Here is a 27,557-nt window from a genome sequence, read left to right as displayed (position 1 = left end):
TTTTTTTTTTTTTTAAATTCAATCCATGTTACCATTATTATTTACTCTTTTTCACTTTATTTTCCCTGAAATGGAAATTTCTACTTTCTTTACCAGCCAATTTCAACTAAAGCCTTGAGCATTATCTTGGTGCTAGAAGTGATAACACAGAGGCTCTCCAAAGTGAAATACTAAATCGTCCTAAATATCTTCCCAAATATTGGTGAAAAGCCTGGGGATTAGAGAAATGAAAAACTAGCTTAAGAAACTCAGTTAAAACATGCACTATAGTAAGCATGGGAATAAAAGGGAATTATAAATACTGAAATCTTCACCAATATCCACATATTAAAACTAAGTAAAATAATATTCTTACATGTGTGCTGACATACAGGAAAAGTGTCAGCTAAAGAAAAAAATAAACCACAGTGGTATTTATTTAACAGTACAATAAAACAATAAAACGAATTGTTTACAATATGATTACATCACATGTTCTCTGGCAAGAAACAAAGAAAGGAGAGAGGTTGGAATATGTCCTAACTAAGCACCAGGCAAAACCAAGCCTCGTCCAGCACTGTAATAAGTGTCAGTCAAGGTAGGATCTAAATAGTCTCTCAATTTGTTGATTAGTTACTAGCAACCTTGGGGAAGGAGTAGGAGTTAGAGTTAGTACACTTAGTACTTTTTTTTTTTTTTTTAGTTTGTACCTTAGATGAAGTTCTACAGAGACCAACTGAATTCCAGTGTAAAAGAATAAAAGATTTTTGTCCATGTAAGTTCCTCTCTGTAGGTTAAAAGGCAAAATGCTAATACTTAGGGTATGCAGAACTCTATTTTACCCAAAAAAAGGACACCAAGTTGCCTTTATAGGAGGCTGTTTTTGAACAGGGTGTAAATAAACAGGACTGTGACCCTGTGATTTTCTCTGTAGCCCACATCATACCTCACTCAAAAAACAAACCTGCAGAGGCCATTTGTCTGATCAGAAGATTTGCTTTGTCAGAGAAAGCCCAGGCATAAGTCTTAATAACTTTAGCCATTTTTAGAAAAATTGCTGTTGTATGTAGCCCTTGGCCCTTTCTTATCTATACCTCCACCCAATCCACTGCTAGTATTTGCACATGTCCCACTGGGAGCCCTTCCCGCTTTCTGTTGTCTGGGTCTAAACAAGCAGAGGGGTTCAGAAAGTCTCAGAGATGATGTACATTCTAAGTATCAATGAGAAGAACCAAGACCTGAATTAATACAGTTATAACAGCATAATTGTCATGTACATTACAGACTTAAAAATTCCAATGATATAAAAATATATCACAGCACATTTTTAATTTTACTTGTTCATGTGTCTAGTTTCAATACATTGACTGCAATATTAAGAATTAGTTTTGTTTGTGTAAATCATTTCTCACAGAAGCTCTAAGAGATGGTAATTCCCATCAAATCATTTCTGTTAGACACCTGCAAGCTATTTGCATTGCATTCCTAATAAACATCTCCTCGTCTGAACTTGTAATAATTAGGTGACTTTGGAACTTTTAAATCAAAAATAAACTTTCTCTCGTTTTTACTAACTCCTGGATACCCAACATGATTTACATCATTTTTCAGAATGTGATATTTAAAATAAACTTTCCTATTAAACAAACATGAACGTTAAAGTAGGTCAGAAACAAGACATTCAAATTATGTTGACAATAGCACCACGTCTCCTCCAGTTATTTCCGAGTCCTGACTGTGGTTAGAGCTGATACCAGTGTCCGAGTCTGTGTCATTTGTATACAAGTTAAATACTCTTTGAGTCAAGGAAGGAACCTCCCCACTGCTGCTGGGGCCCTCAGATTCCTTCCCTCTGTTTTCCTTTAGTTGGCATCCATCTTTGTTGCTAATATGCAGTGAATTGAGCTCCTTGGCCAGGAATTCATACTCTTTTGCTTTCATCTGAAGCAATGAGTCAGTGTATTTAATCTCTTTCTGGACGCCACTCAAGTGAGAGTGAATTTTCAAACCAGCTTTCATGCTTTTCTCCAAATCACACTTAACATTTTCTAAATTAGAGCTTTCAAGCTCACTTGCAGCGGCCCCTTCCGCATCTTCATTTATCTCTGTGCAAACACTTTTTACCTCTTTTTCTATTTCAGCAGAGAGCTTATCGATGAGCATTCTGTAATACACTAATCTCTCCTCCAGGTGTCCAATTCCATCACTTTCAGTCAGGTCGTCCAGACTCTGGTTTTCATCGGAAGGCAAGTCCAGCTTCTGCTCAATTTCACCAAAACTGGGCATTAAATATGCATCTTGGACATAATTTTCTCCATCATTTTCTATCCTATCCAGGTGGAACTTAGCTTCACACTTCTCAATTTCCAGATCCAGCTCTTTCATTCTCTTGACCTGCTGATGAATGGTGTGGTCCTGGGAAATAATCAGATGAACTAAGGTCTCCATGCTATCTCGGTCATGGGAAACTGTGTCCTGCTTAATTTTAGCCAGTTTCCGGAAAGTTTTTCTGACTATTCTTTTTTGCTTATCTGGTGGTAATGTCTTCATGTAATTTGCTGGACTGAGTTCCCATACTTTTTCCGTGTTTTGCACTAATTTGGCTTCAGCTGTCCTCCACAATGGAGCTGGCAGAAAAGCATCTGCTTTAACCAAGACAAACTGCATATTGGGCTGCTCATCTCCCCAGGCTTTCCAAAGCTTCAGGATTCTAGTTAGTGGAGGAAGAGCCCGCTCTGAACCCCTCCACTTTTCTATGATGCAGTAATCACTGGGCTTCCCCAGCAGAAATCGTTTCTCTCCAAATGTAGCCTCGTGTTCCTCAAGCAAAGCCTGGATGACATCAGCAGCGGTGGTGCGTTTAGTTAACCCACAGACAATCTTCTCTTCTTGGCAAACCCAAACCACAATTTCCTTCTCTTCTGAATCCATGTCTTTAGTGGGAGATCTGAAAGAAAAACAAAATACATTATATTTCTGTCATCGCCTGTGTAAACTTAGAACCATGGTTTAACTTTAATACCCTTTTCAGATTTTATCCTTAATAAGAGATGCATCTTGAGACTGAGAGTACATATGAATCAGAAGTTTTGCTGCAGGGATAAGAAAATCAATCTTAATTTCCTTTTATTCCCTAGTGAGCTCTGGAAAGAACAAATTGTCACCAAAGACAACTATTTTATCTGAGGGTATTTTATCTATAGAAGCCAGCCACAATATAACTAAAGTCAGAACTGCTAGAGTTGGTTGCTAGGGGGAGGGGTGTTGGGCGAAGGGGGGTGGGGTTATGGACATTGGGGAGGGTATGTGCTTTGGTGAGTGCTGTGAAGTGTGTCAACCTGGCAATTCACAGACCTGTACCCCTGGGGATAAAAATATATGTTTATAAAAAATTAAAAATTAAAAAAAAAAGAACTGTTAGAGTTAAGATAATAATCAAAGTGGAGATGAATAAAGAGAGAAAAAAATATGACAATTTTTCCTGAAGCCTTAGGATTAAAGACCATGGAAGCATAGGTAGGAATGGTGGGGTAATATTGGAGTCATAGAAGTAAAAATAGGCCATTACTGAAAACAGTCATACTTTCATTCAACAAATGTTTATTACATGCCTACTGTATGTTAGACATTTCTGAAGCTACCAAAGCCACCACAGGACACAAAGGAGAAGACAACACAGATATAAATGTGTAATTATTATAATGGCAGGTAGTGGTAAATACTAAACAGAAAATTAAACAAGATGAAGGGACAGAAGAAAGAGAAGTCTGTTTTACTCACAGTGTTCAGGAAAGACTTCCTCTAAGAAGATGACCTTTGAATAGAGGCATAAATTTTGAGAAGGCTATCAGAGACCTAAGAGAAGAGTTCTAAGAGTGAACGGAAGGGCAAGGGTCATGAGGCATGTTCTAGAGACAGAGAGAATGCGAGGGTAGTTGGAGGCTTGAGGATAGTAGAGTTGGGGGTTGTTGCCGGAGGAAGGGAAAGGTCAAAGGGTAGGCGATGAGATCTAGCAGAAATGCATATCCCATGATAAGGCATTTGGATTTTGTTCCAGTTTTAGTGAGAAGCCATGAGAAAGGTTTAAGCAGAAGAGATTTATGATCAAATTTATGCTTTAAGTATATCTGGCTTGTTTCATGGAATAAACTTAAAAAAAGGGGGGGGGGGGAAAAGCAGAGGAAGGAAGGCTTAGGTGAAAGCCTAGTACAAAGATCTAAGAAAGAGAGGGGAATTGCCTGGACTAGGGTTTTAGCAGCAGAGGTATTAGGAAGTGGTCAGAGTTAGGACATATATACAAGTAAAGACTTGATCGTAATTTCCTTTGTAGCAGAGAAGGATGGGAAAAAAATCAGTTTTCTGAAGAAAAAAAGCCATAGAGGTAGTAAAAGAAACAAGGAAGTTCTGTGGTTTCTGGGCTATACTCTGTAGAGAATTTTTACGATCATATTTCCATCATGAGTGTAAGTCAAATTGATCGTCTTTCATAATACCTCTTTAAAAGAATGTTAAGAAAGAAATGATATAAAGTGAATTATAATCCAATATGATTTATGGAGACAAGATTTTCAAGTCGTAACTGGCTTGTTGTGAAAGTTTACTAATGTAGCACCTTCGAAGTACATGAACTCATACAAGAAGCATATATGGAAGAAATTTCCCCTAGCTTCTAGAATCTTTTAACACTTACAATTATAGTGTTTATCTTTTAGTACCAAAAGTGACTAATCCTACATGATTATCTTTATTTTAAATGACTAATTATTACACCTTAGTTATGGACTTCCCTGAGGTCATAAAGTGACTACTAACAGTGAAAGGACAAATTAGTGACACCAAACAACAAAGAGGACCCAATAAAATTGATATATCCAACTGTACCAACATTTTATAAATGATTATTAAAAAAATCCTATGGGGTTATGATAGTTCACTTATAAAATATTTAACCTTTAATGACCCAGCACTGAATAATGTGGTATTTGATAATATTTAAACTCATCATTTAACAATTCTAAGCAGCAAAAATGTAGGTAGAATTTAGGGCAACAGAATTATTTTTATATTTCAGTTAGTAGAGAAATAGCACACAAATACCTTCTAAGCAGAAACCAGTAAGTACTCAAAGTAACTGATACTAACACTGTTTGTGTTATGGCTGTACAGCACAAATTACCTCTAAATTAATCATTACTTTCATCTGTTTTGATAACAAACATTTTTTTGCTTTATGCAGTTAGAAGTTTACCTACCAAACTGCATAATTTGAAAAGAAGTAAACCATGCCGCATGCACTTACTGCATGTTAAATTATAGCCATTTCAATATGCACTTTTTATAAATAATGGTAAAAATAACAAAACTGAGCAATTGTTGCAGTTATCAACTTTATAAGATCATGCCAATAGCTATTACATTAAAACTAAGAACACAGGACATCTTTATTTTATGCTATATTTTAGTATTCGTGATTAAATGTTAAAAAAAATTCCTACCAAAAATAAGTAGCCCCAAAGATAATAGCCATCAGTCATAAAACATTTAACAAATAAAACTGTTTCAAGCTCCTGCATATATCAGTCATTTAATCCTCACAATTCTGTAATGCAGGTAATAATATTATCACCATTTTATAGATAAAGAAACTAAAGCACAGGGGTTTTTAATGATTCACCTAAGGTCACACTGTTGGTGGTGCATTGAAGATTTAAATCCAAGGAGGAAAGCAGGCTCCATAGCGCAGTGCTAACCATTATATTGTAAAAACAAGTTTGTGAGTTCAATGATTTTCTTTTTAAGATTTTTTTAAAAGTAATCTCTACACCCAACATGGGTCTCAGAACTTACAACCCCAAGATCAAGAGTCACATGCCCTACTGACTGAGCTAGCAGGGCACCTCTCCTTTGATGATTTAGATATGTGGATTCAATTGGGGAAAAAAAAAAAGTCATAAAATACACTACTCTTTTAAGAGGAACATTGTTATATAAATTTGCCTTTGATAGGAATAGAACTCTAATGTCCTATTAGAACACCAATTGGTCAAGGGAGGACTTTTCCCAATGGCCAGTTATGGGAAAAAGTACATAAGAATGCATTGCCTTCTCTAACTTTTCCTTATTAATCTTGTTCTTACTCTGATGCAGTACCAAAGGATTTCTGACAGGTCTGGGCACCTGTGTTGGCTGACAAAACTCTCATTTATGTATATGTAACAACACCTTACTCTTGTTTTCTTAGAGTAGTCCCTATATCCTGTTCCATTTTTTGAAAATATTAGTTCTGGGTCTGTAAGAAAGGATGACATATGACCTACACCTTCTTCAGCACTACACTGCAGTGAAGAGTGAGAAGCAGAGATCCGGAAATCCTTTGGTAACCTACATAGAATAATAATGATGACGTACATGCCAATTCCCCAATACTTCCATGCCCCTACTCCAACTGGGACCTGTTTTGTTTGGGAAGGATCAAGTGCTTGTCTACTGTGGCCTCCCCCAGATACCTGCTACTTTTCAGCTCATGTGGATAATGTAACCCTAGTTGTCATTAAGCAGCATCCAAAGATACTGTTATTTCTACATTATATATGAGAAAATTAGGTCCTTAATAATAACATCACAGTCTGACTGGTTCCAAATATTTTTTTTTAAGTCTACCTTAAGCATTTTTACATTTTCTGAGTCAGTTATCCCTAAATATTTTGAGGAATTTTTACAACCATCATCCAAACCAGGTAATTTTCAGAAGTTCTACCCCCTTGATTGAATATATTTAAAAGAAATGACTAATGAATTTCCATAATAAATCTTCCATGCCTAGTAAAAGATTCATCATGTTTAAATTCTACTTTTTAAGCAGGCTTCGAATTCGAAACTGTATTTATTTTGTAGTATGGCCCCAACTGAGTTTCTATCTTCATTCATTTTCCAACCCTCTGTACCCTTCACTGCAATACTGCAAAATCTGACTTACATTTTCATAAGGTTGCTACAAATATCAAATAACAGAATAATTAAAAGAGCTTTGAGAATTGTGAAAATGTACTGGGTAAATATAGGTTATTAACACTAACAAAATTACTGTTATTATTATTTAATACAGAGAGGGGTGTAGTGTTTTTAGTGTGCTCATTCAGTAATCTTATTGACCTTGTATAGTAACATTATTTTACATTATTTTACAAATACTTTCTAACACGTTTCACAATACTTTTTCACCTGTTTTAACTCATCAATTTTTTGCATAGGCACTTTCAATAATAACATAACTGACTAATAAGAGACATTTCATTTTATTTATTTTATTTTTTAAAAAAAATTTATTTATTTATTTGACAGAGAGAAACCAGGAGCACACAAGCAGGGGACTGGCAGAGGGAGAGGGAGAAGCAGGCTCCTCACTGAGCAGGGAGCCCCATGCAGGGCTGGATCCCGGAACCCTGGGATCAAGACCTGAGCCGGAGGCAGATGCTTAACCAAATGAGCCACCCAGGCACTCCAATAAGAGACATTTTAAAACATCATTAATATAATCATGGGATCACAGAGGAGCCAAGAAAACTTTTAGTCTTTCTCTGATTTATAACCCTCTGATTTTGTTTAAAATTTGTGCTACTGAGGTTCATTACACTTTATATATATATATACATATATATACACACACACACACAAATATGTGTGTATATATATACACACATATATGTATATATATATTATATATATGTATATATGTGTGTGTGTGTATATATATAAAATTCTATAGCTATTTCATTATTTGGTATTCACCTTGGTTGAATATCATCAGAAAATTAAGATTCAAATGCTAAATAAAGCTCTTCAACAACATCTATTAACCTTACTTATGGGTACTTTTCCATATTCACTCTGAAATAATAAAATTAAATATTGGGCTTCTTGCATTCACTCTATAGTCAATCAAGAAATTAAAAATATTTCTCCATTGATAATTAATTTTAATAACACAAAAACAATTACACAGAATTAAGTTGAGTTGGCTTATAATTACAAATGCAATGTTCATACACTCAAATATTTCTTCAACAAATATGGACAAATCATCAGAGAATAAATTAACTATCTAAATCTGGGAGTTTTAAGATTAAAAAAAAAGTATTTACTAAGATATTACAATGCCAAACCAAAGCTCTCTGAAAACATACTTAGTGAAAAAAGACTTATTGTGAAAGCAGAGAAAAATGAAGATAAATGGATAAACTTTGGCCATCTTTATTCAGTTGCCCAGAGGAAAAGAGCATTGAAGTTAGGGCATAGGGGAATAAATTAAAGAGTAACATTTATTCCTAGTATATACTAGACATTAAAGTTTAATTGAAATTTAATATATAAAACTTATTAGGACTAATATATTATATGGAAGCCTACTTTTTTTTGTTTTTTTAATTATTTTACTCATCATTTTTTTATTTATGTGTTTATTTATTTGAGAAAGAGTGGGAGATAAAGACAAAGCACAGGCAGTGGGGAGAGAAAGAGGGAAAAACAGACTTCCCTTTGAGCAGGGAGCCTGATGTAGGACTCAATCCCAGGACCCTGGGATCATGACCCGAACTGAAGGCAGAAATTTAATGGACTAAGATACTCAGGCACCCTGGAGGCATACTTACAAAGTAATGAGAATAATTAAAATGATAAACTAATTAATTAAGAATTACATTATAAGATAGCTTCTAAAACCTACTATACAAACACTAGAATGCAATCTATAGATATTTATAGAAAATAATTTGAACATGTGAATGCATTTTCCACAGAACCTCTACTACAACTATTTCAGAGGTCAGCCCCGAAAATTGGATATGGACACAATCTAGCCAGTATGTATAGGAGTGACTCAAAGTGAAATGCTTTTATTGCTTAAGTCTCCTGGGAACCATATTCCATGCTTAGAAATTAATAGTTAAACCTTTCCAGGTCCAAACTATTGGTGACCCCTGTGCCAACATTGTGATGGATTGAAAGATGAAGAACTGTGGAGCTCTGAGGGCATATCTGAGTCCTGGTCCATTGCTCAAAGACTGTTCTCTGTTTCCTTCTTGTTATTATTACCTATTTTTTAAACTGGAGAGTCTCTCCTTCTAAACCAGTGGTTCTCTACCAGGGGTGATTCTGCCCCCCCCCCGCCAGGAGACATTTGACAACGCACGGAGACATTTTTTATTTTTACATTAGAGTTCGGGGGTACCATCAGCATCTAGTGGGTTGAGGGAACATAAATGCTCTGCAGTGCACAGAATAGTTTCTTGGTAGCAAAAGCTTATAGCTACAAATGTCAACAGTGGTGCAACAGAAGAATCCTCTTCCAGATTTACAACAAAATCAATGTTACAACTTCACCTTTACTCTTTTTCCTTGTATCTTCTGGAGAATCTAATACAAAAATTATGAAAACAAAAATAATAAACAAGGGAGACATTTCCAATCTCAAAAGTTGTCATTCTACTGCCAAAATGCAACTTTTTTTCCTCCTTTCACTCTACAGCCTGCTTTACGTTTATTATTAATCCTGCCCAACTGGATTTCCCTCTGTTAATCCCAGAACTGGTCCTAAGGAATGCTGATACTTGCATTTAGAAACACAAACACTCAGAACAGGGTTAATTATAGTTTAGGAAATAACTTTCATTCATAGACTAATAAATCTTTCTCCTTCATTAAGAAATGGTATTTGAATATCTATGACATGACAGAAATAGTCAGGAGACCAGGGCAGTGTCAGCGGTGTTTAGGGGGGAATGAGAGTCTGCAGAAGGGGGTTTCATTGTGTTTTTCTCCCACTACTTTACCATCTATTCTGCCCTGACAGAAGGGACAAAGACCAGAATTAGGAATGGACCCAGGGTTTGGGGGAAATAGAGGCCAAGACCTACAGTCTTTACAGGATGAAAGGGAAATTCCTAGAAACAACAGTGGGAAATGAGGGAAAGCATATGTAGCACTCAGGCAAGGCTGGGGGCATTTAAGTTTTATACCCAAGGTTATAAACTAATATTTGAGTTCACAGATCCAACTCTATGTCAATTATAAAATTTAAAATGCTGGGGATGCCATAAATAATCATTTTGGATGCTGAACATTTAAATCACATGTTACAGCTATTTTCAAACAAAAATACCATACTTCCAAATTTAATAGCATCTTTTCCCAATAATCAAAATTATCACAACTATAAATAAGTTAGCTAATAAATTAGCCTTGTCATTATTATATAGGAGAAAAAATTATATTTTGTATATGAATGGGAAGCTTTGTAACAAAAGTAAAGGAATGACCCAAACACAAACAGAAAATGGGTTGGATAAAACAGAAAATTGGGTAGGATAAAACTTAAATGTATTAAAAAAACAAAAAGTTCTATGCAAATTAACTGAATCCATTCCAAGTTAGTTATCTTCCAAATAAATTGTCCATTTAGAATTACAGTATATGAGCTTTATAACTTGCTTCAACAATAATTAATGAAACTGTAGTTTTAGCAAATATGAATAGATGCTGAGGATAAAATGATATAGAAGATAATTATGTTCAGGAATTCGTCATACACATCGGGAGGAGAAAAGCTACACTTAGAAAGGGAGATTCTAAAAATTCAAGACCATTTAAACATTACTGAAATTCATGAGATAAACTGTGAACAAATATGTTATAAAATACCTCACAATAAAAAAATAAAACTTAAGTCATATTTAATAAATAATAATAAAAACATTGTAATTGACCTCTAAGTCTTCAACTCATTCTCCAGTCATAAAACTCTTTGTAGAAAGTCTGATTAAATAAAAGAACCTCAAGAGATTTAATTTGGGGCAACATATTGATTTAGATATGGTCTGTAGGGGCCCATGGCTGGCTTACTGGGTACAGCATGTGACTCCTGATATTGGGATTATGAGTTTGAGCCCTACTTTGAGGCAGAGTTTACTTAAAAATTAATAAATAGTAAAAATACTTCAGATTTTGTCTGTAAAGAAGACCCCTTCAAATTGTGACTTCACATGATTATGTGTGGACCTGGTAATTGAATGACAGATATTTAAAACATAGTGAAGTGTGTGTGTGTGAAGAGGTACACTGGATAGTAGCTCACTTTGTTAAATGCTTAGTATGTGCCTGCCATTGTTCTAAATGCTTTATATACATTAACTTACTTAGTTTCCATCACAATCCGACCAGATATAGCCTGTTGTTAAACCCATTTTATAGATTAGAAAACTGAGGCACAGAAGATTAAGGATTTACACACACACACACATAGAAATCACTAGTTTTATGTTCTACTAATGCCAGTTCAATTTTCTAGGAAGTAAGCCAGGAATGCAGGGTAAGAAAAACCCTGTACATAACATAACTGCAGGGTAGCTACAGTACATAAGTCCCATAAACAGAGAAAAAGGAAAGGAATGTGTAAAGAATGTGTGTTGGAGACAACTGGGTGTTAAGTAAACTAAGCTTGTAATTCAGATTCCGGAAATTGATTTAATCAAAATGTAAATATTTAACATGTAGTATTTACCAGATGAAATGCTGAGCAAATACCTAATCTCAATGGAAATTCTTCTGCTCATTTCCCAGTGTTACCTGTGCCTGGCAAATACCTAAAGTTTCCTTGTTGATTTGTACGTTTTAGAGAAGTATTTTATAACAACTAAACATACATATATTTATTAAAGGAAAGTTACCTAGTCTGAATATTTAGTTTAATGACAATTGTAGTTTCGCCAGCTATTAGCGTGAGTTTTCCTGTGGGCAGCTCAGTCCATAACTGGTTTTGCCTACTTAGTGGAAGATATTCCCTAATATTGGTCATTTTTTTACCTTGTATCTGCCTGCAGCCACCTATTCTTCCCTCTCTAAATGTATTCTGAAATATGCTGGCATATTCGAATGGCACTAGAAAAATATAAGAATTTGCATTACCCAGTAGGATAGCTGAAAATATAAGATGAGCTCTTTTATCCCTGATTTCCACTTTCTGAACAAAATCTAGAATAAAATGTGACTTCCAAATGGAAGGTGAAATAATAAGCTGTTCACCTTAGTTGCAAATAAATTACCTAAAGAGCAACAAAAAATTTATAACTTTAGCAACAAGAATATACGAGGGCCTGTCATGCCATTTTGTTAAAAAAAAATTAAAAAAAAAAAAGGACTTACTTGAAAATACCTTGGTAAGAGAAAAACTGGTCATCCATGCCAAAAGCATCATATGTCCATCTCCCTTCCCCAAACTTTAAGCTTTTTCATATGCTCTGAATCTCACTGTCTCCACCTCCTCTGGAACTTTGCTTCAAAATGTATCCCTTCTTAAACTCTTTTTATCCTCTACCTTTTCCTCTGGTCCTTCCCACTATCCTGTCATGTTTTATCTACAATTATTATGACCACAAATTGCATCAACTCTCTTTCATCCACAAACTCAAATAGCAATCCATGCTCACTTTCTTTCTTTCTTCTCTTTTCAGTAACAATAATCTACCATAAAGTGACTTCCCGCCCTCACCCACCTACCCCCCACCCCTAACAGACACAGTTCTTCAGGCTTGTTAGAGATCTCAGAACTCCCAAACTTAGCCACCATTTTGGAATGGATTTGACTTGACCTCTTTGTAACATTTTGCATTGTGATCTTTCCTTTCCATTCTTGCAACAGCTCATGCCTTGACTTCTGGATTTCACCCTCTAAGCTTCTTGCTTTACCCTTCTAGCTTCTCCTTCACAGATCCTGCATGATGGGACTTGCTTCCTTTGCATATGTGTCCTGCAGGGTGGCTAGAATCTTTTGCAGCTCCTTCCATCAAGAGATGGAATCCATTTCCTCCCCTGGAATAAATCTTGGGATTTGCTTAGCATATGGTGAAAACCACATATGAAAGTTCTGAAGTCCCGGCCTCAAGAAGTCTTATGGCTTCTGCTTTCCTCCAGAAATGCCATCCTGGTACTGCTGCTTGATGAAAAAGCCTGAGATGAAAGACCATATGGAGAGAGAAACCCAGCCATCTCAGTCATCCCATCTGAACCTAGACCTGCTCTCATTGAAACAGCCTAAATGAAACCAGTAGAAGAACCACCAGCAGAAGAACCACCGGCAGAAGAACCACCCCCAGTTCACCTGCAGAATCAAAACAAACAGCAAACAAATAAATAAAAATTTAAAAATAACAAAAATAAAAATAAAAAAGAAGACAAATAAGTTGTTTTCAGCCACTAATTTTTAGGATGTTTTATTATGCAATAAGATTGATACAAATGATACAAATAATTACTGATACTGCTATAAATGGCCTCCCCCAGTTTCCTGTGAGTCATTTCTTGTCTCATTAAACACATTTTATGGGTGACTCTAATATTGTCCACAACTTTATCAGCCCATTGTATGCTGATATTCCCAAATCTACATAAATTTGCCCTTGAGCTCTAGACCCGTATTCACAAGCTCCTTTCTTGCATGTTTACTTCATATTTACATTGTATAATTCACAGGAACCTCAAATTTGACTGATCAAAACTAATTCATCATCCTTTTCTCTCATACTCCAAACTATTCCATCCCCCGATTCCTCATGTTATTGAATGTGATCGCTGTCCCCCATCCTTTCTCACAAGCTTGAAAACTAGGATCTTCCTAGATTCTTTTCTCTATGTCATCCCCCTTTAGTCAGTAAGTCTGCCTTACTCATTCTCTCAACTCTCAGTTTCACTACAGATTACTGTAGTAAGCTATTAACTATTGTTTTATTATAAACTTTTGCCCACATTACATTTGTGTTCCACGACATTGCCAAGCTGTCCTTTTAAACTGCAAATCTGCCCGTACACCTTCCTTGATTAAAGTCTTTAAATGGTTTCCAAGTCTTTTTAAAATTTCTCTCTCTCTCTCTCTGCCCTTCTCTCCTCTCTGTCTCTTCCTTTCCCTCTCTCTCTTTCTCTCTTGTTTTCTCTTTCCTGTCTACTCCTAGGATTCCTTCCATGATCTGATTCCCCAAATCATAGCCAAACACTCCTTAGTATGAATGTTAATATGAACCCAACAGGTTATCCCTGACTTTGATCTCTGACATGCTTTGGGTTTCTAGACTGGATTGAACTGCATCTGCCAGTTTTGTTTTCATTCTGGGCCATTCTGTAACTTGCTTCCTTGCCTGAATTACCCTTTTCCCCTATTCTCTCTTACTCTTCTTTAAATGTCCCTTCGGTTAGGCAAATTCCCTTACCTTCCCCGAATAACCCCCTTCTCTCCACCCCAGATGGAAACGGGTGCCCTTTCTTGACACATTCAGTAATAGTATTTTCTACCTTCCTTTTTTCTAGTTTCCCAGTCAGGTCCTGGACTGAATCTTTCATTTTTGAAGCCTAAGTGCCTACCATAGTAGATGGCAAATGTTTCTTTTATTTTTTGCAGCATGGAATTGGAAGTAGGTTTTGGAGAAGTATACAAAGAGAATTTTTCAGTCAACTAGCACCTACTAGTTACAACTGTCCCACCATATATTTTTATAAGTAAAGTTCTATTGGAATACAGTCATGCCCATTTAATTATGCATTGTCCACGGTTGTTCTTACACTCCATCAACAAAGTTGAGTAGTTGAGATAGTGACATTATCCTCCAAGAAACCTAAAACACTGATTACGTGGCCCTTTCACAAAATGTTTGCCGACTCCTGACCTAGATGATTTACCTGCACCAAAAATTTAGATTTTATTATCTAACCACATTATTTAAAACTCCCATATCTACATAATTCTATGTATGACTCTCTAGAGGATAAAAAGGTAAAAATCATGTAATCTTCAAATAGGAGAAATTTACAATCCCTGGAAGTGATGGCCATGCTTGGAAGTCATTTGGACCAAAGGTAATGATTAAGGGATCACTAAAAGGATGCTCAATGGTTCATGGAGATTGAGTGGGTTTAACATAAGATTAGTCAGCTTGAAGGCCCTGACTAGGAAACCAGTCTTTTGTCTTTAAAGCTCTGTTCCAGGTGCTGTACACTCTATATTAATCAGTCACATATGGATGTCAGAAGGTATCAGAGTAGGCTGGATGAAAGGCCGCTTTCACAGTCCCATCTCAGGTGCAGTGTGTCCAAACACCAGGTGTTTGGAGGTGGAATATTTGGAAACATACAAATTAGACCTTACATTTTTCACTCCTCACCCCATGTTTTTCCCTCCCCAAAATGACCTTTGCCATTCTTTCTGTTGTTCCTGATGACACAACTATGTTCCCAGTTACTCAGACCCCAAATTATAGTTATTATTGATTCTTTGTTTTTCATCCTGATATCCTTTACTGCCTCATCCACTCCTTTTTCAGTTCCTATCAATTCTGCCTCCATAGTGACTTTTTAACAATAATCACTATCTGACATCTTGTTCATTTACTGTTTGTTTATTGTCTGCCTGCCTGTCCTCCCTGGCACTACCAGCTCCGTGAGAGCAGAGATCTTGACTATCTTCCTCACTATTTCATCCCCAGCACCTAAAATAACGTGTGGCCCTTACTACAAGGTAAATAATATTTATTGTTGAATACTTATGTTAAATGCATTTTATTGATACTTTATAAATGCCTGCCTTATATTTTAATTATTTATGTGTCTGTGTGTCTCCTAATCAGCAAATCCCTTAAAAGCATGATCCATATCTGGTTCATCTCTAATCTTTCATCATCCTGCCCCCTGCAAAATGTGTGGTTCATTTATACTTCTGAATTAAAAAAAAAAAAAATCATCAAATAACCATCATCTTGAGTCAGCACAAGGCAAATATAAATAAGTAGATGCCAAATCTGACAAAGTGGGATAGTCGATGAATGTTTTGTTTTTAGAAGCTTAGGCAGGTAAGTCAGCGGTATTGTAGTACGCTTGGACTGTGGACAGTGTTAGCACAGCACAAGCGGACATTTCATTTAATCCTGGAACCTGATCACATCAAGTTCTCCTAGTTAAAGGTAGAACCACTAATGATGATCAACACTTTTTTAAAAAGTAATTTAGTCTAAGTTTCATGCCTAGTATTAATAGTTCTAGAGAGAAATTCTTGGGATTTCACTATTAGAGTAGAACAGGCAGTCAAGAAACCAAGGCTAATACTTTGTAGTCTTCTGCTAAAAGTGCCTAACTTCCCACATCATTAAAAAAGATGTAATCTCAAAAGTCCAATATAGCTTTACAGGTACTTTTCCTAATGGTGTACAGCTCCTGTCTTCATATGAGATTGCAGTTATTCTATGTCTACCCATGGAAACACTCATGGTTTTTCAATAGCATCCCTCATGGCTTCTAGGCAAATGTTAAGGTCCTTATGTGCAGATCTAAAAATAGGTATCCTCAGGCTCTACTATGAAAGACTGTGGTCTCCCCAAACTAATGGTCTCCTACTGGATCTTCAGTACCCTCAGTTAACCATAACTGCAGGGAATTCCAAGAGGACTGAAAAACATCAGAGTAAAAGAGGAGCCTTGGAGTAACTAAAGGTAGCTATAAAACATGCTAGTCATTGGTTGAAAACAAGTATATACTGTGCAAGTATATCCAGAAGTCTCAGTCACAGAACTCCTATCAATTATATACCCTAATTAGTGAGCATAAAAACTTGCTGAAGTTGGACCATTATCTGCATAACTAAAACTAAAATTAAAATGTCCACAAACAGAATAACTCAGTTTTATGAACTGATAAACTGACCAATTTAATATGATTATTAGAAGGAAAAACAGTCAACGGTAGTTGACTGTAAGTCTAATGCTGCTATATAAACACATTCTTAAAATCTTTTCTGTACACTTCCTCAACTGTAAAATTCTTTTTTTTTTTTTAAACAACCCAATCAACATTATGGATTCTCGCCAAACTGACCGTATTTCTGTCTGCTTCTTGATCCTTATCTTTTGATTATCCTATCTTAGTCAGTCTTACCATTGTGTGATTCAACCCCCTCCTACATCTTTTTATACATCTTATTGTGTTCCCTACTCTTGTCCAAGCCTGTCACCTAACTGTGGGAGTTTAATAATAAAGGCTATCTAATTATGATGATGCTCCTTTTATTTTTCTGTACCTCCATGTACTCCTCTGTTACGTACTTCTACTTACAGGTAATCAAAACCATTTATTGAGCACCTACTGTACAAAAGAACAGCCTTTTTCACTGCAAGAGAGTACACTCTCATCTTCTTAATTGCATCATAAAGACTGTGATTTTACCTACCCTGTCAAAGACAGTTTCCCATGCAAGAGTGATTTAAAAGAAAGTTCATGCTTGAGATATTTAACTACAGTGCTGTTCTCTCAATTAGTTTAATCTCTTAGGAATGAGGTTGTGTCTTTGCATGTCTGGTATGATACCAAATACATAGACTACCAGTCTCAAAGAACTAAAATAAAAAGATAGCTACTCATAACATTCATATATTCATATTATTAAACTTAAAATTGTACTTAGCAAATAGCAAACACTCAGTAATTCCTAGATATTATAATTTATAAACTAAACACACCTTTTAATAAGTGAAAATAAACACATTTGATTTTTACCATAATGCTACCTTTTGTGGTAGAAGTTATGTGCCAATGCATCTTGTTTTAGGTAAAATAAAATTATATACTAAAAAAAAAAAATCTATCTTTTAATTCTATTTTTAAAAGTTATCTTCAAAAGGTAAACAAGCAAGATAAAAGAATTAAACTCTACTCTGCAGAGGGTATTTTAGAATCATAGAACTTTAGAAATTAAAGGGAGCTTAAAAATCTAATTCAGGGGTACCCAGGTTGTTCAGTGGACTAGGCATCTGCCTTTGGCTCAGGTCAGGATCCCAGAGTCCTGGGATCAAGCCCCCAGGTTGCCTTGGGTTCCCTGCTCAGCAGGGGAGTCTACCTCTCCCTCTCCCTCCCCACTCCACTCCCTCTTTCTCTAGAGCACTCTCTCTCTCAAATAAATAAAATGTTTAATTTTTTTTAATTTTAAAAATCTAATTCAATCTCTCATTTTATTAGACAAAGATAAAACTAAATATTTAAATTATGCATTCTTTCTTTTTATCAAAGCTCCTGAAAGACACATAAGGAAATCCCATAAATTACGGTATGCTACACATTGCCAAATCATTAATGGTCTCACAGTTTGGCTCAAAAGAGGAATAAAGATTAAACCTAAAAGCTGTCAGAATTCAAATACTTCATCAAAATCCAAAGATAGTTTTGTACAACACTGATAGACTCATTCCAATCATATTCAATAATTTATAATATACCTCTTTCTATCTACAGAGGAAAAGAGATCAGTGGTAATATAGAAGTTCTGAGTTGAGATTTCCAAGACCAAAATTTCATACCATGTTTAAATATTAAAAACTTAGATATACTTCATAGGATTTCAGTCCTACAGGCCTGAACAAAAGGTGAATATTTATTGAGCTTTTATTACTATCCTCCTAGTACTGTGCAGTCTTTTAAATATAACCAGAGTTAATCTCATACTTGATGATTTAGGATTAACTGTATTTTAGAGATGAGAAAAGTCAGTCCTAATCAAGCCATGAAGAATAATGATTAAGTGCATGGGTTCAAATCCTGTCTCTGTTACTTATTTATTCTTGCACTGCTTCAAATGTAAAATAGGGGAAATAATAGTACCTTCTTCACAGCATTACATTAAGTATTATGTAAATCACTCAGAACAGTGCCACATGGTGCTAAAGGAAGTGTTAGTAGAGCTGGATTTACCCTGAAGCTCACGAAGCTTAAGCATAAGGGTTGCCTCATTTGCACAGCTGTCTTCCCCAGAACAACCTTAGTAATACTTTTATTCATAATTGTGTATTAAAGAGCAACCCTCCTCTAATTGTCAAACTTGGATTTTCCCTTGCATGCTGTTATTATTGGTGTTGTTGTAGTAAAAAGATTAAATATTTGCCCCACGCCCCATAATTAATAATGGCATATCTGAGAAAGAACACAATGTCTGCTGGAATTCTTAACCAAGATATTTTTCTGCCTCTTTCTAGAATTTTCCTTTGTCTCTTGAACTACAATTATCCTATAGAAGGAGAACAAATCCTCATATCATATAAGAAAACAATATTTCCTAACCCTATTTCCCTCTTATCCCAAAAGAAGGGGGAGATTCTCCACACTTAGCAGTGGGATCTATAGTAGCCACTCAGCATCCTCAGGCAAACCTCATTGATATATATGGTTGCACTCAACGAACTAAAGGGAAGTAAGAGCATGTCTGTGAGATAAGTTACACTGTTTCTTTGTTTATTTTCTAGCAGAAGCTCAGTAAAGTCTGTTTGTCAGACTTTGAAAGCCAAGCATTGAGCCTAAGAGCAGGAGTAATGAGCGGTCAACCTTGAACTTATGGATTCATTCTTTAGGTTAGCTATGCATCCACTCAACACACACATACTGATGTACTCCGATCCAAGTACTCTGTGGGGACCAGATGTATTTGAAGAGTATATGCTTAATTCATTTATTCAATCAACAAATATCTGAGAACCAACTCTCACTGAATACCTAGAAAGGAACAAGATAGGTAAGATCCCTGCTCTCACTGAGTCTACAAATGAGAATCTTTAATAGATATCTTAAGTCACTTTATTTATAAAAACAGAGGCCATTCTAGCCTGCAGATATAAACCTTTGAGGATAACTTTCCTTGTTTCTCAGCACATTTAATACCCATTGATCATTCTTATTCTTGAAATATCTTGCTTCTCACTGCCAATGCTGAGCACGTATCCATGTATCCATGATTCTATTCCATTTACATGACATAATTACTTTGCCCTTGGGTGACCATCTACATTAGTAAGTTTTCTTAAATGATAATCAACAAATATGCAAACTTCCTCTAGAAGGTGTAGAATTATAACAGGTTACACAGGAATGGAATCTATTTGTTTAAAAGGAAATGTTAGGGATGCCTGGGTGGCTCAGTCATTAAGTGTCAGGGATCAAGTCATGAACCCCCCGGTCCTGGGATGGATTTCCAAATAGGGCTCCTTGCTCAGCGGGGAGCCTGCTTCTCCCTCTCCCTCTGCCCCTGCTCATGTGCACTCTTTCTTCCCCACTCCTGTCAAATAAATTTTAAAAATCTTAAAAAAAAAATGTTTTATGTGTTGTGTTTTGCCAAAAAGATGTCTTTAAAAACTCCTAAGCAAACAGACATTAAAGAACATTAGAGCACAGACGCATGTTGAACCTGTTTCTTTCACATATACATAGTACAGATAACATATTGCCTCATTTTAGAAAGCCAATATGCTAGAGTCAAAGAGATTCCCTATCAAGGACTGGTATCCACATACTTCTGGGAGAGGTAAATACATCCGTTCCTCGACTTTATTCTATTTTCAGAACTAAAATTAAAAGAAGAGAGCCAAATTTTTGTAGATTTTTAGAGCTATTATCAGATCTCCTGGAACCATACACCTTTCAAATAACATCAAAGCTTTCTAAGTTATGCAGTCCAGGTAATAAAGATGTTCTGTAAATAAAATTGTTAACCAGCTACAAACTTTTAAACTTTTTTTTTTCCCCAAAAGTCCATTTAAGAACCTTTCACCTTGACATGTTTCATGAATTGATAGAGTACATAATACAACCTCTTATATAGTGGATTTTTAAGTTGACTTTAGTCATTTGAATAACAATTCAAGTTTTAACCTAGAGCTCAATTTCACTGCCTTCAGTGCTCTTGGTATTTTTTTGGCCAGGGATAAAGCATTCCAGTCATTGTTCCTAATGGGCTATCTCCTGCCAACTAATAACTACTTAAGTTACCAAGTATCATCAGGGGAAATCTCTTTCAGAAACTCCTGGGAACTAAGAAGATGTATGTACTCAAATACTATGCATTTCTCAATTTGTTTTCAGGAATATTTTAAATGTTTATTTGAGGTTAGACAAAATAGTACATGATAATTTTCCATTTCACAAATCACCATACTTCTAATTTCAGAGAAAACATCCATCTTGCCAGCAACTTTTACCATAACTGCAAAATTAAATTCTTCCTTCTGATGAAGTATTTGTGGCATTGTTACTACAATTAAAAGATTAATTCTGATTACAAATATAAAGGATCTAAGATTGGCTCCATTTCTTTTACTTCTATGAAAGTTAGAAATGAAAAGCATACAAAGTTTGTGTGCCAGAATATCATCATTTGTGACCATGCATTATTCTCAAATTCCCCAAAGATTATTGCCCCATTTTTTAAATTTAAATGCTTCTTAAAATTTAGAAAAGCACATGTAGTGGGGTAGGATTAACTTGGTGTCCAATTCCATAAAATTATTTGTCTATTTCCTTGGGTTTTAGATTAGATCAAATGTCAACCAATCCTTTATGAAGCATTCACTTCTATACAATACCAATCAAGCTCAGAAGATGAATAGAGAATAAAATAGTAACTATGTTTTTATAATTTAATTTACAAATTATGAAAATAACTGTATCATGGGTCCAGAATATGCCAGGCACTGTCCTAGGCATAAAAACACAATGGTGACTAGACAGATATGGCACTGCTCTCTCTAAGCTTTACAACTTGCATTTTCTAAAAGATTTTATGCCTCATACTTCGAAAAGACAGAAAGAGAATAGATGCAGAAAAGTTCAATAAACAAACTTTGTCAAAATTTTATGATCTCAAATTCCTAAGATTCCTTCTAGTAATCTATATTTTTTCCTGCTTACAAAGATGCAATTATGTTCAAGCAGCTCTTTTACTTGTATAAATTATATATCACAAGATATACAAAATCATTGCTCAAATTCTTTCTTTGCATTCTACGAGGAATTTTATATATTTGAGGAATGCCTTAGCTGTTATCAGATAAATGTTTTATCATCAATCACATTTACTATCAAAGGATGAATCACTTGTCATTTAAGAAAAGATACTTAGTTTCAGTATGCCCAAGTAAGATTATTTAAATCATTATGGAACCAGATAAAAGGGACAGACTTAATCATGTCACTAAGTTTCACCTTTGAGAAGGTACAAAAACAAAGCAGAACAAAACAAAAATCCCTCATCTATGGTAATTACTGGACACTGAAAAATAAATACACGTTAATTCTATTTCAATATAACACGTGGCTTATGGACTGCTTAGTTTAAGACACTCATATTTTTATCTTTCTGACCACTGCTGTGGCTTACAAATTCTTAAGAATGGGAAAAAACAAATTTATAAAGGGAAGCACTCAATTATTAGAGCGACTTACATATATCCTCACTATTACCACTTCCATCAAAACACATTCCTAATAAAGCATCGCCATTGGGAACACCATTCTGTTTTCTCAGAAGAACTTGAAATACTTTTAAACTCCTCATTTTGTGTTATTTCTTTCCATTTTTTCATAATTTTGCATAGAAAATGTTATATTAAAAACTGGATACTCACCGCCCTGAATGAAAGCCAGTTTTATGGGTAGACGAAACAGTGGCAAAAATGAGATAATGTAAGTGGACATGTACTTCCGTGAGGGAAACTCACAGGGATGCACACACAGTTATTTATACTGAACTGTTTATTTGGCACACAAATGACAGAATTCTAGACTTAATAATAATCAAAATAAAAAACAAGAACACACAAACACAAAACAATCCTGAACTATAAGGGTGTATTTAGAAGGATCAGCAAGACCATGAACTTTCCCCAACTAATTTTTATATATTTTGATGGCATTCTTACAAACATACTTCAGAAATAATGCTACTGTATAATCATTTAAAAAGTAGTAGGGCTTTTCTATTGGCAGGGGAAGGCTTTTGGAATTATTTTTTAATGCACTGATACCAAACTGATTTTAATGTATTGATACCACTAAATTACAAGCCTATTTTTAGTAACCATCACTAACTTTTTTTAAAAGAATATTCAGACATATTTCTTTATTTTAACATATAGTTTCACTAACTGCCAGAAATGTCATATATGTGGTATATTACCAAATTATTAGCAAATAAAACTGGTTTAGAAAGTTTCATAGTACTGATTATTGTTGTTTTCCTTTCTTAAGGAAACTTAATGAACTCAATCATGAATACATTTAGAACAAATTAAAACCAGAATTTTTCAAGTAGACATTTAAGCACAAAATGTGAAGATTTACTTTAAAATTATATCATCATAAATTATGAAGCAGACACTTTAAAATAATTGTGTCATTTCCTACCACGTAATTGTATGCTTTTAAATTTACCCCGAGTAAATTATGACAAGTACTAACAAGCATGATGGAGAGAAGAGTTATGGAAAAGCCCTTATTTCAAAATAAATATACTAACAGTAAAGCCCAGGTCTAAAATTATCCTCACATTGTTTTAGCATATAAATGTAACATTCGGGGTGTTAATAAAATATTTAGTAAGACTGAAACACACATACTGGCTCAAGAAAAATCTGTGTGTGTGTGTGTGTGAGAGAGAGAGAGAGGGAGAGAGAGACAGTAATAGAGGATCAGAGAAAGAGAAAAACATTTATTTATACATTTACACTAAGGGCACTGCAGGCTTGGAATAGCAAAAAAAAAAAAAAGGTAAAATTGTAGCAATACTGATTAAGGACTCCTCCTTAATGCTGCTTGAATCCTCCTTTGGTGCCTAAAACCCTAAAACCACCTAAAGCTCTCAAAGATATTTGACATCAGTTCACAAAAAGTTTCTCCACAGAATATTTTCACTTTGGGAAACTTTCCAGGTTTCAGGAATGCCCCTACTCTAAGGGGAGCCAAAGCATTGTTTCCGGATTGTATCAGCAGCTGTGTTTTTCGTTCTAATTAGTGGCTAATAAATTCTAGTTATATCTTCATCAAAATTTTAACCCTTCCTATGATATGCTAAAATTTCATCCGGACCAAAATGAAACTTGCCTTCCCACTACACTCAAATACGCAAGGCAACACAAAGAAATTTTGGTGATGGTAGCTGTGGAACCAGGACTGGCTAAAGGGGGAAAGAGAATCAAAATAATACATATATATGAGATGTATCTATCTATCTATCTATCTATATATATATATATATATAAAAATGATCCTTGAGGTTGAATAATAGCCTGGCCAGCTGAATATAAATACAGAACTTCATTCCCTAGGGCTTTTCCCATTCGTAGCAATTTTCATCAGAATCTAATTGCAACAAAACACCTACTTTCACACAGAAGCCCCTAACCCCCCCTCCACCCCGACACACACACAGACACACACACACACACTGCACTTTACTTGTTTTTATGCCGAGTCTTTAGCAAGTTTCTTCCGAAGGGAGCCATGGTCCACCAGGCCAGCGAAGAGAAAGGGTCTTATCTCAAAGTTATCAGGAGATGCGGGTGGGGGTGGGTATCCGGATTTCTCGGTGAAAAGAAGAGGATTGAAAGTTTCCTCTTCACCTCCTCCAAAGGTTCCTGGCTTTCAGCTCATTCGCAGCCGGCTAAGAGAGTTGCTAGAAGTTGTGCAACTGCTGCCTCACTTTGAACTGCGGGATTGTTGTGGCTGCTGCACCTTTGGAGACCTGCCCAGCTTCAGCCTCGAAGGAGGCGTTTGGAAGCAGGAAAAGAAAAAAAAAAAAAAAAAGAGAGAGAGAGAGAAAGAGAGAGCAAGAGAGAGAGGAAGGGAGGGGGACTCTATTGTGTTCTGTAGTTATTTGCAGACTTGCTAAACTTTAAGAACTCCCAACCCCAGGGGCATGGTAATACCCATGGAATGGGAATTTCACTCCGTTTGGAAACCCCCCCTCCCCCGCTCTCCACACCCAATCACACAAGGTGAACTAAACACACAAAAGGATTAAAAGTAAATATACCCCTACCTCCCAACCAGCTCCAGTCTGTGAAAAGTAATCTGATCGTGGCCAGCGAGAGTGAGGGCCAAGAACTCTTCGTCTGCGGGTTCGACACAAAAATCCCCCGCTGGGGGGGGGGGTTACCGGGGCGGGGGTGGGTGGGTGTCAGGGCTGTAAAGTACTTAGAGGAGGAGCCAAGCCGAAGACTGAATCAAGGTGGACTCAGAGGTCACTTGGAAATTGGAGCCTAAATTATCCCCCAGCTCCACTGCTCCAAAAGTTGGAGGAGCTGAAGGACCAAAGGGCTCCAGCGCGGACCGATGACAGCATTGACAGTAAAGAACCAGCCGGGATTTGGGGTCCGACTCGGGAGGCGTTTATACAGACCCCTGCCGGGTCTTTGGCGTTTAGTGAGCCTTTGGGGCCCTCCGAGTTTGAAGAGCCAACTGTTGGCTCCTGCCTCTCAACGAGTAAGTGAGAGGACGCGCCCTAGCCTTCATGGAACTCGAAGTGTGCAGCGCAGGTCGAGAGATGAGGGCGGGCATCACCGAGTCCCACGCGAGCTCGAACCCACGACCCGCGCAACCGGGGCCGAGCTGGGCAAGCGGATGTCGGTGCCAGCGGCCGGGCCCAGTCGCCACCCAGCTCTCCCGCGCCCGCCACGCCAGGGGAAAGCGCAGTCCAGAACCAAGGCCCGGAGAATTTTCCCAGGGCTTTGTTTTTTCTTGGGGGGGGGGGGGGTTCGGCCCCCAAACCAACTCCCTTCCCGCCTGCCCTTCCCCCGCCTCTTCACCTTCCCCCCTTTCCCACTCCGCAGGGCAAAGCCAAGCTTCCAATCTTTGGCGTCCGCAGCTAGAGGAGGGAACGAGGGAAAGGAAATCCAAGGACTATGGGTTCATTCTGACTCACACTTCAAGCTAGTGGATATCTGGGTCTTGGCAGAGAACCTGAACGGCACACAATTTCTTTGAGTCCACCTCACTCCCAACAACAGCAAACCAAAAAAGTGACCTTAAGGGTTTCTAGAACTCTCACATGCATCACTTTAGGCAAGGTTCTACAGAGCTCCAAAAAATCACGTTTTCCAATATTTACTATAATTGCTCTCTTGTTCTCCGTATGGTATACATGTGTATTTCTATATGTATGTAAAAATACATGTATTTTATGTGACATTATTTTACTTTAAATCTGTTATGTATTGTTTATAATTGTTCATAAATGTTACATATAAATTCCAAGTTGCTGTAAATTAGAAAATGTTACAATAACCAATGCCTTCAATGGTTATTGTAGGTCAATTCAATGACCGTTTTTTTCAGTTATTGGAAGAATGGATAATTTTAAGAAAGTATACCCATCTTTTAAATGGGTCTATAGTAGTGTTACCAGGGAAAGCCTTTGAAATACCAAAAGCAGTGATGATATATTTTGGTTTATACACATATATTAATACATATATACACACATTATTTAATATAAATAATGTGGGTACACTTTGGTTTCAGTTTTTATTTTATGTTACAAACACATCACAAAAACAATGATATAAACTATTATGGAAGATTGCCCAGTTATTCTAAATTGTTCAAAATATAATCCCCTAAAGCTATACTCTTTACTTATTAATATACTCTTTGTAGTCAATTTACGAAGAATTTTGGATTTACAAATATCCCTGTGTTTCCTCTAGTTTCAGTTCCCCACCCTTATTAACATTACTTGTATATATAGTTTTCACATAAAACATTTTTCATTAAGAGAGTTTTAATGGAACAAGAGGAAACAACTTTACATCTTTATTAGCATAATCTTACGTTGAGTTTCAAGTTAGTACAGATGAATCTCATTTAGGATGTTATTATTCCTCACATAAAATATTCTATTAATACTATTTATGACAAGCTCTTTGATGTATAAGAATAAAACACAAAGGGTTAATGTCCCTCAGATATTAAAAGCTGAAAGTAATAGAAAACATTGGCACTGATACCTAAATAGAAAAATAAGCAAATAATAAATTTAAAAGAAAATAATAAAACCATGTTTTAAAATATCAACTCTATAAGTAACCAGGTAAATTGAATATATAGGTATATTATATATATATATATATATATATATATATATATATATGAATATATAGGTAAATTGAAATGAGGTTTTTTATTTTGCATGTACCAGATTTTTAAAATGTGATGCCCAACTCTATCAGTATGATAGTAAGAGTAGACTTCTCTATATGAAGAGTGCAGATAGCCATATCTTTTATAGAAATGAATTTGGTATCTCAATAATCTTCAAAATACTCAAACTCCTTTAAGTTTATTCTTATAAGAACGTTTTCCAGGGACACTTGGGTGGCTCAGATGGTTAAGCATCTGCTTTTTGGCTCAGGTCATGGTCCCAGAGTCCTGGGATCCAGCCCCGCATTGGCTCCCTGCTTTGCAGAGAACCTGATTCTCCCTCTCCCTCTATTTGCTGCTTCCTCTGCAGGTGCTTTCTCTCTGTGTGTCAAATAAATAAATAAAATCTTAAAAAAAATGTTTTCCAAGCAAATAATCAGTTTCCTAAAAAGCCTTATGCTTATTGACATTCATGAGAACTAAGTAAAATATTGCATACAAAGTGTAGACACATAGTATTAGACAAAGTATTATTTTTTGTACAGGGTAGAGAATAATATGAAAAATTATCTTAACTTGAAAATAAGACAAACTGATGAGTG

The 27,557-nt window shown here is 36.0% G+C and overlaps 1 protein-coding gene across 1 annotated transcript; it reads right to left on the bottom strand.

The window, feature by feature from the left end:
• On the bottom strand, window positions 1-24,732 carry RASSF9 (Ras association domain family member 9). Its single transcript, XM_032346849.1, has 2 exons — window positions 24,274-24,732; window positions 1-2,926 (listed from the first exon to the last, which is right to left on the bottom strand). The coding sequence occupies exons 1-2, from the start codon at window positions 24,318-24,320 to the stop codon at window positions 1,666-1,668; spliced, it is 1,308 nt and encodes a 435-aa protein (XP_032202740.1). The 5' UTR covers window positions 24,321-24,732; the 3' UTR covers window positions 1-1,665.
• Between the last annotated feature and the right edge of the window lie 2,825 nt (window positions 24,733-27,557).

The sequence above is a fragment of the Mustela erminea genome, chromosome 6 (genome assembly GCF_009829155.1).
Source record: "Mustela erminea isolate mMusErm1 chromosome 6, mMusErm1.Pri, whole genome shotgun sequence".
In the NCBI taxonomy this organism is placed as follows: Eukaryota; Metazoa; Chordata; class Mammalia; order Carnivora; family Mustelidae; genus Mustela; species Mustela erminea.
The sequence above is the reverse complement of the archived record's forward strand: the minus strand, read 5'-3'. Positions and strand labels throughout refer to the sequence as shown.